At 55.1% G+C, this 17442-nt stretch overlaps 2 protein-coding genes across 2 annotated transcripts; one reads left to right on the top strand and one right to left on the bottom strand.

Annotated features, from left to right (window-relative positions):
• Positions 1-313: 313 nt before the first annotated feature.
• Positions 314-2160, top strand: LOC131212232 (J domain-containing protein CG6693). Its single transcript, XM_058206020.1, has 2 exons — positions 314-472; positions 552-2160. Exons 1-2 carry the CDS (start codon positions 376-378, stop codon positions 1304-1306), a joined length of 852 nt encoding a protein of 283 aa, XP_058062003.1. The 5' UTR covers positions 314-375; the 3' UTR covers positions 1307-2160.
• A 1457-nt stretch (positions 2161-3617) lies between these two features.
• On the bottom strand, positions 3618-17202 carry LOC131215514 (protocadherin-like wing polarity protein stan). Its single transcript, XM_058209904.1, has 7 exons — positions 15185-17202; positions 6236-12926; positions 5944-6164; positions 4954-5872; positions 4821-4890; positions 3838-4765; positions 3618-3708 (listed from the first exon to the last, which is right to left on the bottom strand). The coding sequence occupies exons 1-7, from the start codon at positions 17200-17202 to the stop codon at positions 3675-3677; spliced, it is 10881 nt and encodes a 3626-aa protein (XP_058065887.1). The 3' UTR covers positions 3618-3674.
• Between the last annotated feature and the right edge of the window lie 240 nt (positions 17203-17442).

Below are 17442 nucleotides of genomic sequence, written 5' to 3'. Positions count from 1 at the left end.
ACGTTTAGTTCTACGCACTTTTGTCGCATGTCGACTTTCAGTTGTTCTTCTTACGCCAAATGTATTGTTTTCTCTCAACAGACTGTGTGATGCGTACAAATACTTACTGTTAAATAATAACAGAGCAATTGGTTGATATTTGATTTTAATTTGAGAGGCTCATCGTTTTGCTACCTGTTTCTGCTGTGGTGCCGCTGTAAGCAAATTACGCCGCTCTGGTCGACATCCCAACTCCCGTTCCTTCATTTCCCGCGTTAGTTGTTGACAGTTGGCGGCGTCGAGCAACAGAGAAATCTTTTGTTAGTCAACTTTACTCGCCAGTGAACGGTTGAAAAGCGGTCTGTTTTCGCAATCCGTTTCGTGCGAAAAATCAACATGTCGAAGGCTATTCTGAAAACTTGCGAGAAGCTCTACGGAACCAAGGATTTGTACACACTCTTTGGGGTCGAGAAAAAAGCATCTGAGCAGGAAAGTATGTATTCCCGTGATGGCAGGCGATCAGTGTTTCTGTATGTTTGTGTCCTTTTCTTTGCCCGATGGCGTCCGTGCAGTTAAAAAGGCCTACTATCGTCTGTCTATGAAGACGCATCCCGATCGCGTTCCCGAGGAAGATAAAAAAAATGCTACGGAAAGGTTCAAGGTGCTGAGCAAACTTTACGGAGTGCTGACGGATAAGGATAAGCGCGCTATATACGACGAACGGGGCATCGTTGACGATGACGGGGAGGACGGGGAGGACATTCTGAAAGCCAGATGGCACCGTCTCTTCACTCCACTGACCGTGGAGGAAATTGACGATTTCAAGAAAACCTACATCGGTTCCGAGCTCGAGCGAAACGACATCAAGAAGGCGTATCTGAACGGTCGCGGTTGTATCAACTATATGAATCAGATGGTTCCTTTCATGAGCTGCGAAGATGAACCGCGGGTGGCACAGATTGTGCAGGAACTTATCGATGCGCAGGAGGTGCCGGCGTACGATGCCTTCCTCAAGGAGCCGAAGGCAAAACGCGATCGCCGTCACAAGAAGTATGCCCGCGAAGCCAAGGAAGCCGATAAAATGAAGCGCGAGAAGCGTGAGGACGACAGCGAAATGGCTTCACTGCAGAAACAGATTGCTCTCCGCAACACCGCACGGAAGAGTGCGTTCGAGTCCATGATCGATTCGCTCGTATCGCGCTATGGCGATGAGGACGGGTCGCAAGAGTTCGAATCGCCGAAACGGAAGCGAGCCAACAGCAAGAAATCGGCTGACACAAAACCGCAAACTACTCGCAAGAACAAAAGTCGTGCAGCCAAATCCTAAATTCACTCACTTACTAGGAAGAGGCGAAACGAGACGATTAGTCCGCGAAAAATTGCAACACGAACCGGTGAACCGGCACTTGCTGCATTGTATTTATTGGAAACGCCGCTCCTTGTGGCAATTTGAAACAAAATAAACCGCTCTACGGGAACTACGTTTAACGTGCAAGACAATTGAGTTGAAGATTGCTTCGCCAAACAAGATGTGATGCGTCTTTCGTGCGACGGATGCCTTTCCAACCCCTTTATAGAAAACAATTCGGCGATGGATGACATACTGAGTACTTACTTTCATTTCAAACCCAAAACACGGTAGGCTGCGCAGTACGATCATATATTTTGTTATATTTATCTTTACTCATGAAAATATTCCATGTGCCCGGGGAACGGTGTAAACTCTGACGGCTTCTCGCTAGCTACTCTTCGCCCCTTTCCGTCGCTTAGGTTACTAAGAAGAGTTTACTACGTTAGCAGTTAAAAAAATCTCACTTTTGCGTTTGCACAGTCATTTATAAGTACATTCTACATTTGTGTGCGGAACTCGCACGCAATATAAGCACACCGGAATGGGTTAAAACACAGGGCAGTGCGTAGAGAATCGTGGACACAGCTTTAGGTGGAGTTGTGATGCTTTTAAAAATGGAAAAAGCGTACGTGTCGATGTCAATCGGCGATAGTGCGACCATTTCCTAGCATAAACTTAGTCATATTTAAAATCTCACGTACAAAAAGGTATGTATCACTGGAATGTTGTATCGCACCAGGGTCGGCCAGCGTCCGATTACGCCGGCGGAATGTGAACTTAAGAATTAGAGTTAAAATCATTGGATGGAATACAAGAATAAAATTATCATCACTGGGAACAAATACACATGTATAGAGAGACACAAACTGAGTCCATTCGTTGGGAGCACAATCGGCAGTAAAAACGGTGATCGACGTTATTTTCTAAAATAATTTACCTGAAAACTCGCACCGTATTCGTTATGGCATAACACGTAAGGTAGTAGAGTAAAATAAGTCTTTCAGCAGAGGGCCCGAGAGCTGTGGCGCTCGTTACAGACTCCGTTCCGTCCGATCGCACTCTGCATCGGAATGTTGCGTGCCTAATGATAAAGCGCACTCCGCCACGCCACGTACGTATAAGTGCTAGAGTTTCCTAAAAATGCAGCATAAAAAGCTCTTCGACAAATCAAATCTAATCAAATTTCACCTACATCAGGCACTTTGCAGTTGTGTTTCGTTTAAATGTTTCTACGTGCTTCGCCCTCTGTAAGTCTTTTTTCGCTACCGCACCGAGACAAAATTCGCTTTAAAGTTTGTGGGGGAGGTTCGCAAACAAGCGCTCATCGCTACTACAAACATGCTACAAGTTGGCCGGCATCACATATTTCGTGAGCGAATCGATAAGCAAACCAATGGATAATAGTAACGCTAATACTCAAGGCAGTGGTGGCGGCGGCAGCAAGCTCACGGGTTTGCACGTGGTCCGCAAAAGCGTTCTCGGCCGCCAGTTCTTCGTGGTGCACAGGACATTCGGTCTACTTTCACGCGGTGCGGCTTCGTCTCTAGGCTTCGAGAAGACACTTTGTGTACCGCGTGCGCTGTCTTGGTGGTTCGTATATAAAAAGCGCGCAATCTCCTGCGGACTGTGGGAATGAACTTGAAGCTCCCACGCGGTGGAGGAGTCGTCACATGGCAAAAGCGGTAGGGAAAAATATTACCACAATATTTGTGTACATATGCACGCGTATATAAGCATCTGTATAAATATATACATCCAAAACGAACTGGGCGCCACTGGTAATATCGATGCTATAATATAAATCTGTATGTTACAAAACCTTGATCTTTGTGCTTTAAATATACACACGGCTGATTATGCAGATGGGTCACAGGCAGATGGTCCTCGTAAGTCAGCTTCGGTGCGCACGGTGGAAGAGCGTGGCAAAGTCCGTCGTCGGTTGTGCGGCGGTTGGCGGAAGGGAACCGCTTTAGACTGTGGTTTCATCGTCATCATTGGCTGCCCTGGGAAGTGAAAATACCACGTTTTAGTAGTACTCAACAACGCAGATCGTTTGCGTCTAAGCTACAGTTCTGGCAAGTCAAGCAAATCAAACTTCCATAATCCACGCTGTGGAGCGGACAGTGCGAAACTAAGGGCTTTGTGTTAAGGGTGGATCACCGTGCGACAAGACAACCAAATCCCAAATGAAACAGAAAGGACACGCAGCACACAGTAACACCCAATGCACTTACAATATCGACCGTCATTCGGTCCCATTAAATCGGTGTTGCTTTACCTTCCGCCCGGTCGTTCTTGGAGCGCTTCTACAATCGTTGGCCGCGCGGGTCTCTAGGAGTCCACTTTACTCTAACATTTTCAGCCGATCCCAACACCAGCTACGTAAATTTTATTAAACAATCAAAGGATTGAGAGAATTAGTTCGGGTTTCGAGGGATCAATCATCGATTACTAGTCTTCACGTTAGTGATCTTGCGTGGTTAGTAGCATTACTGAGCGGTACTTACTCGTTGCCACCTGCTAACGACCCCCCGTTGGTCAGGTGACCACCCATCGATTGCAAGGGCGCTGGGGACAGCCCGTCCACTGCGCGCATCATGCGCTGTGGCGGTGGCGGTGTGGCACCGTTCTCAAGGCTTCCCAATCCCTCCCCGATGATCCCGTGGTGTATCCGAGCGCCGTTGCTGTGACTGTGCACCAGGTGGTCCTCTTCGGCGGTGTACGGGAAATTGTACGGATTCTTGTCGGACCCTTCCGACATCCGATCCGAATCGCCGCCCGACGGTTGGTGGTGCTTCTGTTGCCGTTGTTGCTGCTGCTGCTGGTGCTGTTGATAGTCGTTCTTCAGTAACGATTGAACGCTCGACTTGAACGACATCACGTGCGATCCGGGTGGACTGTACAGATCACTGCCGACTGGCGCGGCAAGCGGATGGCCGTGGTACGGCGATTCCGATCCGTAGCCAAGTGTGCGCGATCGTTCGTACAGCGACTCCTTCAGCGCGTACGGATTCTCGGGCGGACAGGCGCGCATATGATTGATCACCTGCATCGAACCGGTGTGGCGTGCGTCGGCCAATGGGGCCCCATTTCCACCGCCGGACGATGCGTAGTGGTGCGGTAGCGTGCTGCTAGATGCGTGCGGGTTCTGGCCCAGCGATTGCGGGTCGTAGCGTTTGCCGTAGTCTGCTGCCGGTGGGACGTAGTTGTCCGGGGCGTAGTTGCTGTACCGTTCGCTGTGCAAATCGGTGGCCGAGTAGGCGATGTTGTAGCTCTCTTGGATGTTCTCCAAAATCGACGGTGGCATGTTCATGCGGTTCTGGTGCAGGTACGAGGTTTCTGTAATGTCCGGATTGGGCAGTGAACCGGATTGCGTGGTCGGTGACTTATGAGGGTGCGCTTCGTTATCGGAGCCTGTCTCCTGTGACCAACGACCTGAAAGGAAGGAACAATTTGAAGAAGGGCTCTCACTGATAACACGGCTGCTTACCATTTCCGGGTGGCATATAGTTTCCGGCTGGTTGATTTGGCCACCGTGTCGGTGTAACATTCGGGAAGAGCTAGAAATGGGAAGTAGAAGCGATTGTAAACCCTCCGGCCGGCCTAATGCTTCAAAGGCTTACCTGAGGACTTTGAACTACGTGTAGCTCTGGCGGGGTCGTGGCCACGTGCTCGGTAATGTTCGGCAAGTACGAAGTACTGCAAACGCCCGTGCTGCGGTGTGTGCTACTGTTGCGTCCAACACGCGATTCTTCATCGTCGCTCGAATGGCTCGACGCTAGCTCCAGGCTGCGTCCGTCCGTTTCACTGCCGGAATCCGAATCACGTCGCTGCCTACGATGACTGCGCCGCTCGCCTCCGTCGCCCGAACGCCCTTGGCCACCGTTCTTAATCTTCCGTAGTGCACTCTCCTCGTAATGGCCCCGCATATACGAGGCCACCCCGTCACTGTTATAGTTCGAGGTAGAGGTCGACGTGTGCCGGAACTGGCCATCGCTACGGTACGGGCTGGAGCTGGTTTTGGCTGTGCTGCGTGACGTGGTGCTCGACGTGCTAATACCAATATTGCGCCGCGCCGTCTCGTACTGGGCAGCGGCGCCAGCAAAGCCGGGTGTTTTCGGTGAGCCCACGTTCTGCGAGCTGCTACTGATAGCGATCGATGAGTCGAGCAGCGGCACCTTGCGCCCGATGCATCGCAGAAAGGCGTTGTGCAAGTTTTCCCGTACCCGCTTGTTGATGATGCAGTAGCCGATGACGGAAAACAGCGAGTGCATGATGACCACCGCCGACAGCAGCATATTGAGCAGCTGCGAGTTCTCCGAGGCGGACAGTACGGCCAACACCCACATGATGCCGAGCAGGGGCAGCGAGACGACCGAGAGCCACAGGAGTGTACGCAGGTTACCAAAGCCGAGCACGTGATCCTTGATCGTGAATGCTGCCCGCACGGACAGGAACAGGATGAAGAGATCAAACACCGAGACGACCGCTATCGGGCCGACCATCCACCAGATGACCGACTCGTACACCGACAGCCAGCAGCTGAAATGGAAGGCGTTGCGAAGACATTACAATGTTGCCAAGGTCTCCAGTGGTCAGGCAGCGGCACTTACAAAAGGCTGTTCCCGTACTCGTGCACGCGAACACCGACGGCAAGTCCGACGAGCAGGGCCGGCGCTCCGTAGCCGATGGTGTGGTAGAATCCCATCGGCCCGTGGTTGATGTCCCGCATTTCCGTCAGCATCCGGTACAGGTGTACGCAGTCCACCGTGGTCCACGCGAACGCTGCCAACCACGCGTAGTGTAGCGCTATGGCGACCAGTTTGCAGGGGAACTAGAATGAAATGAGTGAAGATCGGTATGAGCCCAGGGGATACTGGGGCCTGTATGGGATCAGACGCTTACTTCATTGTCGAGCAACTCGCGCCGTGCTTGGATCGCCACGAAGAACAGTAACTCGGCGGTGAAGATGCAGAACAGCAGATTCTGGTGGATGCTGTTCGAGTTGGTCTGCAGTCCGCGGAGCAGCGCCAGGGACACGATGACCGCAAACAGGACGGGCAGTGCGAGCAGGAACGCCGAGTAGGACGTGATCTGCACCAGGAGCGACGGTTCCGGGATGTCCTCCGGATCGATGATGTCGACCAGTACGGCGTACGTGGCCAGCTGGTTGCAGGTGCAGTTGACGGTGATCGTGTCGTTGTTGCCGATCGCCTCGTAGTTCGGGATCTCCGTCTGGCAGCCGATACGGGTCCACAGCTTGGCGTGCGTGTTCCACCGCACACACTGCGGATTCGAGCGCGATGCGAATCGGTTCCGTGGGATGTTCAGCCACATCTGCAGCTTGACGGCTTGCGGCAAGTGGGGCTGCCCCAGCGGCACATAGTTGCGGTGCTGTGCCAGCTGTTGCTCCTCCTCCGGCTGCACCGATCCGTCGCGACCCTCCGGCGCAGACACGATGGTTCTTCTTCGTCGCCTCCGTATCGAATCGGAAGACGCCGGCGATGGTGACATTTGTTCGTCACTGCGCGACAGAATGACCGTCTCGGGAACGCTACCGTCGGGGAAGAAACCTCCGTCGTCCTCCGGCATGGCGCTTACGACCGGCAGCTCCGGGGCGTGCTGATCAAGACTGTCCAGACTTTCCTCGCGATCGCTCATATCGTGGATGGAAATCTTAATTTCGTTCAATGATAGCTTCTCGCTCTGTCGCTCCGAACCGTGCCTTGGCGGGGCGATCGTTTCCACGACGTTCGTGTCGTGCCGATCCGTTCCGGCACCACCGGTGTCCACCGTTCCGCCGGGTGTTACGATCGCGATCGACACGACACTGCTAGCGATCTGCATCTCCACGCCCCACCGACGGGTGACCGTTTCGTCGAAATTGGCCGGAAACAGGGCTCCGGCGTCCTTGTACTGCGCGTATGCAAAGATCGCACGGTGTTCAGCCAGCTGACTGACCACCACCTCGTTCCGATCCGGCACCACGATGCCGAGCATGTCCAGAGGCACCAACACCCGGGTGTGGCGGTCGAACTTGGTCCGGTCCTGGATGTAGTTGTTGTACTTCGGAAAGCCAACGAACGGAGCCTTCTGTTTCGGTGCGTTCGGATGCAGGAACGTGCTCGTGTCAGGCAGGATGACCGTTTCGCTGTGTGGTGCTTCCGGGACGGGACGGTGTGGCTTCCCGCCCGACTGCTGCTGCTTCACCATCTGTGACTCGTAGCCGAACAGTGACTCCGCCGTGACAATGTCCATACCGAGCACCATGTTTTCGTGCACGATCTCGAACGGGTTTGTATAGGTGTCGTGCTGGGATCTTGCCAGCACGATCATGTAGCGGTTAAACGCCTCCACCAGATCGTCCGGACCAAGCTGCGTCAGACTCTGCACCCGCTTCCACTCCGCAGCGTACCGGCAATCGAGCACCTCGCCGGCCGTCTCCACCAGATTGCGAACGAAGTGTTTGTCCTGACTGTGGGAAAGGTTGAGACCCGCCTGGTACGACTCGTAGCGCATCAGCTCGTGCAGCAACCGGTCGGTGATCAGCAGATCGGCTCCGTATAGCTTCCGCTCACGGAACGCCTCCTGGTCACCGTCGGCCAGGTAGTCCAACTCGAAATCTTCCGGTCGCCAGAGAGAACTTTTCCCCCCGGGCTCGACGGCGTAGAAGTCTCTCGCCGAGTTCCGATCATCGCCCTGTGGGGATTCGGCTTCGGGGTGACCACCGACTATACCGCAAGCCTGCCGCAGATTGGCCGCCACTTTCACCGACACGAACGTGTTCAGCTCTAGTCCGTCCACCTCTATCTGGGCCAGCTGTTTGCGCAGCTCGAGGAACGCTTCCGACGTGCAGTTGAACATGTCCGGAGTGCCCCAGCCGCTCTGTACCTGATCGCAGCGGCGCGTCCCCTTGCCACGGGCCGGTGCGGGGCAGTTTTCCACCGCCAGCTCACCGAACGCCGTCCGTGGCCACCAAAGGCCGGCCGAGTGCGACTTGGGGCACCCGTCGTATACGACTTCGCATCCGGCGAGCGTGACCTCGGCGTACGGGTTCGAGCACGAATCGCACCGCCGCCCGATGACCCCCTCGCGGCACTCACACTGCCCTGACCCGTTGCATGACTTTCCGTACGAACCGACGGCGTAGCACTCGCAGGGCAGACAGGCGGCCCCACTCCGGTTGCTGTTCGCCGGTTGGTAGTGGTTCTCGCGGCAATAGCACTGACCGCTCGCTTTGTCGCAGTTCGGGTGGTAGCCCTGCTTCACGTTGCACTTGCATGGGCCGCAGCTCCGCTCTCCCCACCAGCCTGCCGGACACGGTTGCTGGATGCGGTTCTCGCAGTATTCTCCGGAACTGAGGCTACTGTTGCAGTCGCAGCGGTATCCGCGCGCGTTGAAGCTATCCGCCCGGCACACGCCATCGTCCGAACACGGCTTTACCGTGCACACCGGCTTACACTCGTCCCCCACGTACCCGTGCAGGCATTCGCAGTACGCGTCGTCCCAGTTGCTCACGCAGATCGACTCCGGCGGACAGCCGGCCGGGCACTTGGCATTGGAGGCGCACCCATCGGCGACGTTCTCGCGCACGGTCGGTCGCTTCAGCACCGACTGTACACCGCCCACCCGGACGTCCTGGACGCAGCCCTCGAAGTTCCAATCGGCCGCAGTCACGCCACCCGTTGCGCCACCTCCGATCACGATGCGGCCAACGTAGAGGCCCTGGATTTTCTGCGCCACCGGCAGCACCACCGTCCGCTGGCCATAGTCCACCGTGAGGGCCACCTCCGCACCCATCCACTTGATCTCCACCCGGTGCCAGCGACCGTCGGCTAGCTCGGCTCCGGCCAGTTCGAGCGTTTCACCGTTGTACGCGTACCGGAGCGCCCCGGCACGCACCGAAATGATGGCGGAACTGTTTTGGCCCACCTGGATCTCCATTACGAATGCGTCGCGCTTGCGTGTCCGGATCGAGAACGCCGTCAGCCAGGGTAGCTGGATCGGGCGGAGCAGCGGGTTGAAGCTGAGTATGCCGTCGCCCTGGAAACGCCACGGTAGGGCGACCGATTCCTGGCACGCGTTGCCCGTGAACCCGTCCGGGCAGTCACACTCCCAGCCTTCGCCCCAGCCCTCCCGGCAGGTGCCTCCGTTGAAGCACGGTTCCGATGCGCAGGAGGCCGCCTTCTGCGGACAGCCGGCCACTGTGCCGTTGTCGGCGATGTACGCCCCGAGATCGACGTACCGGTGATCGAGGTACAGGTCCGAGATGCAGCCCACGAAGCTGTGCGAGCGGATCGGGAAGTTGGCCGGCAGTTTCGGTAACCCACCGATCTGGAGGGGCCCCGTGAGGTCGAAGAATCGATGGCAGGGCTCGACGAGCGACGCGCAGCGGCGATCCAGCACGAGGGTCGTCTGATTGGCACAGTTCCAGCGCTCTCCCAATCCACCGGACAGCGCTGTGGCCGTGTCGCACCCGTCCAGCGATAGCAGCACCGTGCGGTTGTAATACCGAACCTCAACCGTGTGCCAGTTGCCATCCGAGACGCGGCGCGTCGCTTGGTTCACGCTCACCGTTTGCACCCGATCACCGAGTGAGAACGAAAACACGACCCGCCCGCCCAGGATCTCCAGTGCGATGAAGTCGTGCTGCTCGTTGTAGCGTCCGTTGTACAGGAGCAGCCCCCGATCGCGGACCGTCGCAAACTTGAGCCGGATGTTGAAACGATGGCGCTGCCGCATACCCGGGAACGTGAGGAACGAGTTGCGGGCGAACGAGCGGGACATCAGTTCGCACGTTTTCGTGTACGGTGGCCAATGGCCCCCGTGCCCACTCGTCAGACAGCTGTACCCATCGCCGCACACCTCGGAAATGCATGGCCTCAGGCCGGCGATCGTCGTCTCGCAGTTTGCGCCCGTGTACTGCTCTCCGCACACGCACGTATAGCCACCCTCTCGCCGCACGCAGCTCCCCCCATTCTGGCAGGGGTCCGAGTAGCACAGGTCGACCTCGGTATCGCACAGGTAGTGCTCCTTGCTGCCGGTGAACCCTTCCGGGCACTTGCACGCAAACGTGTTCACCGGATGGATCGGCCGGAACAGGACGGTGTCGCTGTGGATGAAGCCGGACGCGTTACCAAACTTCAGCACCGACAGGCACTGCTCGTAATTCAGGCACGGTTCCCGCACACACAGGTTGTCATCGAACGGGAGCACCCGGACCGTGGCGAGCCGCGCCAGGATCGCCCGGTTAAGATAGATCCGCTCCTGCAGATACTGCGATGGGTAGTATTCCTCGGCCGCCACATCGGGCCGCCTGGCCGAAAAGCTAACGTTCAGCACTTTCCCGCTAACGTCGACGTCCTCCTGGACCGAGAAGAGGAAGATGTTTTCCCGCGGACACGGTACGATCGCCGCTAGTCCATCCAGAAAGAAACTCAGCAGCGGCGAAAGGAACGCTTCCTCGGTCATCTCGTCTAGCCGCACCGTGACCGAGTTGAATAGCATGTCCTCGGTGATGAGGCGCACGGTCAGCTGCATGAGCGCTTTCGCCTCGTTAATGCCGTCCGTCACCGAGACCTCCATCGTGGCGTACCGGGGCACGTTCGTGTTGAGCTGGGGGCTCAGCGTGAGCCCGCCGGTCGAACTGTTGAGCCGCAGCAGGTTCGCATTGTTGCCGGACAGGATGCGATACGCGAGCCGGTCGGTAACATCGGCGTCGAATGCCGGGATACGCCCGATGACCCCGCTCGGGAAGCAGTCGCGGAAGTTGTTGAAGATCACCTGGAAGTCGCGCAGCACCGGCGCATTGTCATTCACGTCCGTCACGAGCACCTCCACAGTGACGTCGTTCCGGAGCGGTGGGCTGGCGGCGCGGATAATCAGCTCGAAGCGCTTCCGGGGTGACTCGTAGTCGAGCTCGGTCATCGTGAGCAGCTGCGCCCGATCCGAGCCGGGCCGGGTGACAAGCGAGAACGCGTTACTGTCGTCACCGCCGATGATCGAATAGTGGACGATCGCGTTCACACCCTCGTCCGGATCGTGCGCATAGATCTCACCCACCACCGAGCCGACCGGGCTGTTTTCGGGCACATACAGCGTAAGCTTATCGGAGGCAAACGTCGGCGGGGAATCGTTTACGTCGTCCAGCCGGATCTGCACCTCGACGGTACTGCTCATCGTTGGCGTACCCTTGTCGCTTGCGATCGCACTCAGATGGTACACGGGAATGCTCTCCCGATCGAGGCCCTTATTCGTGCGGATCACACCGGAAATCGGATCGACCACAAACGACCCCTCATCGACGTCCTTCGGGCTGAGCGCATACTTGACGCGCCCATTCAGCCCCATATCGAGATCGGTGGCACCGATCTGCACCACCGACGTACCGATCAGTGCGTCCTCCGGAATGGTCGCCTGGTACAGTGGGACTTTAAACACGGGTGCATTGTCGTTCACATCGGTGACACTGATTTCCACGTCGGTTGTATCGCTGAGCGAAGGATTGCCCCCGTCTCGGGCCGTCACCGTCAGCAGGTAGCCGCTGGTGGTTTCCCGGTCGAGCCGCGCATTCGTCACGATCGCCCCGGTTTGGGCGTTGATCGTAAACGGCCCATTCGCGCCCAGCCCATTGACCGACTCGTCGTTCAGCAGGTACGTGATGCGGGCGTTGATCCCTACGTCACTATCGGTGGCCGACACCACCAACACCGTTGTGCCGACCGGGGCATCCTCGAAAACGGACGCACTGTACGGCGCGTTCTCGAAGACGGGCGCAAAGTTGTTCGCATCGGTAATGTTGATGTTTACGATGGCCGTATCGGTGCGCTGGCCGCTGTCGGTGGCGGTGATCGTCAGGGCGAACCGGCGCTCCTGCTTGTAGTCGAGCGGCTGCGCGATCGTTATCAATCCCCGTCCGTTCTGCGAGGTGATCGCAAACCGGCCACGCGTATTTCCGGCCGTAATTTCATAGTGCAACCGTGAGTCCTCATCCGGATCGGTGGCCGTGACCGTCGTCACCGGTGTCCCGGGTGGCTGGTCCTCGGCCAGCATCGCTTCGTAGTACTTCGGGCTGAAAGTGGGATCGTTATCGTTCACATCCTGAATCGTCACGATCACGGACGTGCTGGCGGAGCGCGGCGGTATGCCACCGTCGACGGCCACCACCTGGAAGCTGAAGCGGCTCTGCTCCTCCCGATCGAGCGCCTTCGTTGTGTGGATCCAGCCAGTCCGCGGGTCGACCGCCAGTGGCATGCCCTCGTCCCGGTTCAGGATGCTGTAGGTGATGTCCGAGTTGGCGCCCTCGTCCGCGTCGTACGCCTGCACGCGCACGATGTTATACCCGACGGGGACACTCTCGAGGACCGCCTCCTGGAACTGGGACGTGTAGAAGCGGGGCGCATTGTCGTTCGCATCGAGCACGTTCACCAGCAACTGGGTGGTGTTGGAGCGCGACGGGCTGCCTCCGTCCTGGGCCCGGATCACCAGCCGGTAGCTCCTGACACTCTCGTAGTCTAGTGGCTTCACCAGCGATACGTCGCCGCTCATCGAGTCAATGGAAAACTGCGACTGCGTGTTTCCGCCGATTATGGCAAACCTAGAGAGGAGCAGAGAGAAGATGACACATCAATTAGCTGCGTTTGATTGAGGGCAATCCGCGGTTCGCTTCGCATTAAGAATCCGACGCTGCGAATACCGGACGATATCGATGGCCACTCGATAGACCCCGGCGAGATGATTGCCTTTTCTCGCGGAATGCAATCCAATGTGCGGGAATTGTCCGAAGGAATTGGATCAAGCAACGCTCGGTTGGAAAATATCATCTGCCGCTGACGTGGCTGGATGGCCACGTCCGTGGGCTTTGGTGTGGATGAACAAATTGTGGAAACCTTCAAAATCATTTCAAGTTGGAGATTGTGCATCGTTAACACAAGAATATTCAAACAGGCTCTGGGGTAGTCCAAACTGAATTCTCGCTTCTCGTGAGTACGTCGCCTAGTTGACCATACGCTTCGGCATCTTGACATGTGGCCGTCGAACGTGCCACGGAAATGGGTGTAATGAGGCCAGCAATGATGTAATGGCGGATCCCAAAAGAAACGGATGAGCCAATTTCAGAGTTCCGAATTGGCCACGGTTCGCCCGTCCACACCCGAAATTAACACCAGACTTTCGAGCAAACTAATCCTACGCCGAGCGCGTCGATCAAATGGATGTCTAAAGAAGCGATGCCATTGCCATTATCGTTCATTAATGCCTGTTCCCGGCCGAATAAAAGCAATTTGACTCCAGGAATCGTTTGCGTTCCTTTTCCCACGCATTATTGGGTTTGTTTTATGCTAACAGGATTAGCTTTAGTCCGTGCACAAACAAACGGCCAACAAAAGGATTAAAATGTTCGTGTGTTGGGTGCGTTACCGACAGACATACAGACATGCAAAACGTGCAGGATTTACTGTCGTAGCTGCCACAAGGAAAATTCAGAAAAAATCAATATGTTTCATGAGGAAAATGGCACAGTCACAGGTCTTTGATTTCATCAACAGCGTCGTGATTAATTATCAATTTTATAAGGAGCAAAAAACGAGAGAATTTTCATTGATCTTGCGGTAGGAGACGTTCTTAACAAGTACAAGAGTACACATTTATAATTTGCACAAGGTTCTGCTAGAGGTGTTCCAAAAAGATAAGGGAGTTCCAAAAAAATAAATCCTAGGGCATAGAATTAAGGACTATGAATCTAAAAAATCTGAGATTATTGGCGAAAGATGTGAGGCTGTCTTCGTGTAGGTTAGCGCTCCATGCCAGTCAAGACCAGTGGAGTCCAACAAGTTTCAAATAACGCTTCAATCGACGTTTGAAATCGTTTTGTTCAGCTACCCTACACGAGTCTTCTGAATGCATACAGTGGATGGCAAAAAGAACGATGAGGATGAAAAAATTACTTTAGTCATGCAAAAATCAATAAAAAACATTAAAAAAAATATTAGTATGATAATTTTGCTGTATTTAATGATGATTGATACAAAAGACAAATTTTAGTCAAGCATATTTGCAACAAGCCAAATTTCTTTTCGGCGAATACAAACTTCCTCAATGCATAGTATTCCGCCCAGACAGTGTAGCCAAACATCCTGGTTTTGTGATGTGGCCTTTCAACAGTCTTCATGCATTGCTTTGGACCAGATTGGTTTGATTATTTGGCTAATTCTGTTAAATTGAGTGGGATAGCAGAAAATATCAACTTCTTGTAATGATAGTTCCAATGATAGTCATACCAAAAATTAATCACTCCAAAGCAGTTTTTATCACAATAAGTGAGGTTTCAAAGCATTCTTATAGTAAAATATCGTTCTTTTTTTTTAATTTTCCTTGGTTAGGTGCAGATTTTGTTGAAAATAAGGCCAGATTTGTCTACATGCTATAGGCTACGTCGAATGATATGCACGGAAGGGAGTTCATTACCTCCTTATTTTCGCTTTTGGCCAATATTTTAGGCAGATTAAAAATGGTTTGTGGAGACGATATTCAGTATACGTTTATCAACTCGTTTTGGTGTTGATTTCTTACACCCAACAGCTTTAACATGATGAGCACGACCTTCATTTTCATACAGCTGGATTATTTTGCCGATTGATATTTTCACATATTGTTCAAATGTTCAGGAGGTAAGATTCTTTTCGCCATCCACTGTAGATAAATATCACAATGGAAACTTCTCATTCTCAGGGGTCCAAACAAACCAGTTGAAGATTCCACCAAAAACTCAATTGATGAAAAGTTTTGACAAAAAATCGAGTATCATACCGAAGAAACATCATCATGTGGTTATTTCGGAGGACACTGGACACTTACCGTATGGCGGCATTGTTTCCCTGGTCGGCATCGGTCGCCTGGATGTGGGCGATGACGTTGTTCTCGTTGGTCCACTGGTCCTCCCGCACCTGCACCGTATAGGTGCGCTCGCTGAACTGTGGATAGTTGTCGTTGTCGTCGAGAATCTTCACCAGCACCGTCGTCGTGGCCGACCTCCGCTCCGTCTGCGGTGTGGCCATATCCGTTGCCGTGACCGAGATCGTGTACATACTGGACACCTCCCGGTCCAGGGAGCTCCGTGTCGAAATAGTCCCGCTCCGGGCGTCGATACGAAATTTCGATTGCGCACTATCATCCGCCGCAGTGTCCGCTTCGCCCGGAATCGGATCTTCGCCGTCCCCTCCGACCTGGTCACCGGAGATGCTCGTGATGCTGTACTCGATGTCGGCATTCTTGCCAATATCCTGATCGGTCGCGCGAATCGTTATCACCGTCGATCCTACGCTGACACCCTCCCGAACCGTCGCGTGGAACTGTTCCGCCTCGAACGTTGGCGTGTGGTCGTTACAGTCCAACACGTTCACCTGCAGGGTGGTCGTCCCGGAGCGGGGCGGAAAGCTGTCATCCGTGGCGATCACCCGAAAGTAGTGCACATCCATCAGCTCGCGATCGAGTGTGGCCGACGTTAACACCACGCCGGTCCGTGAGTCCACCTTAAACATCGACTGCGAGCGCGAATCGAGAAGCGATACGAGCGAATAAACGACCGGCGAGTCCTCCGGATCGCGGGCCCGCACCGTGATGACCGTTGCACCCGCCGGTTGCTCCTCCAGCACCGACGCCACGTAGAGCGCCTGCTCAAAGTACGGACTCTGGTTGCGCAGCTCACGCCGCACCCGCTTGGCAATATCGGTATCGTTCAGCTCCTGATGGTGGTACACGATCTTGAGCCGGTGGTCGGCGTCAACGATGTCTCGCCGATCACACCGGACGCTGTACGTTATGATCACCTTCCAGAGGGTTTCCGGTATGCACAGATCCCCGGTGGCAATCAGATCACCGGAGCGCGTTTCGATCTCGAACCGCTCATCGTTCACGTCCAGATACCGGACGGTGCAATGGTGGAGCACCGTTTTCGGCAGGAACGCGTTGATCGAGTTGATGTACTGCGACCTCTTGAGACAGATGTGTTTCCACTTGTCCGTCGTGTGGATCGCGTACGAAGCGTACGTCTCCGAGATCCACTGCTTGGCGTCGGCGATCTTGCGGTGGATTTTGTCCGCCGGCAGATCCTTCAGCTCGCGCCGCTTCCGACTGATCATGCTGTGGCGATACTCGTTCTCCAGCACACTATCGAACAGGACGTCTCCCTCGCGGAACGTGCTGTAGTTGGTGCGGCTCGTCGCAGCCAACCACGGGTACTCGGAGCGATAGTAGTGGAACCGGTCCCCTTTGTACTCGCCATACATCCGCCGATCGTCCTGGTCGCCCTCGGGATCCTGGTCGAGCGACCGATCCTCGGACGTCGCTAGATGGTACAGAGCGTCCCTCCGAGCCCGAGCCCCCGAGTCAAGGCGGTGATGGTGCTGGTGGTGGTAGCCAGTGTCGTCCTCCTCGAACAGCTTGCGGAAGCTGGCTGCCACCGCTTCGTCCTCGTCGGAGCAGTTCCGCCCGGTGATAAATATTCTGATCGGCAAACTGTAATAGTCTATGCTACGGAGCCGGTTTGAGGTAGAGTCGACGTAGAACGTGAACAGGGTCGGGTAGTAGATGCCGTCACACTTGAGCTGGCGCTTGAGCGCCACCTGGCCGCTCTGCGGGTCCACCCGGAGCAGATGGTGCACGTAGTGGGCCGATTTGTGCGCGTTGATTTTGTAGTGCCGGTCCGAGCCGAGCTTGTAGACGGACGAGTTGAACACCACCTTGCCCGGTGGGTCGTCTTCACTCGCAATCACCATGTACGCGCCGCATGTCCGTGGCATCAACAGGATCAACAGCACCACGGCCGAGGCCAACCGTTTGGCACGGCTTTGTACTTTTATGTCTAACGTTTCCATTTTTCGTTTCGCCTAGTGGCCACACTGAACCATGCCTCACTCACTCACTGGCGTCCACCGCCGGGAAGCGAAACGCACAACCACCGGACGTCGGGTACATCGGGAAGATCTGCAGAAATGAAGAGAAATTACCGAACAGAACGCGGAACACAGACGCCGGAACGGTAAACCGCGGCTAGTACGGCCGCAAGAATCCGCTGCACTAAACTAATAATTACGGACAAACGAACAACGGGGCCG

This window comes from Anopheles bellator, chromosome 1, assembly GCF_943735745.2.
Source record: "Anopheles bellator chromosome 1, idAnoBellAS_SP24_06.2, whole genome shotgun sequence".
Lineage (NCBI taxonomy): Eukaryota > Metazoa > Arthropoda > Insecta > Diptera > Culicidae > Anopheles > Anopheles bellator.
The sequence above is the reverse complement of the archived record's forward strand: the minus strand, read 5'-3'. Positions and strand labels throughout refer to the sequence as shown.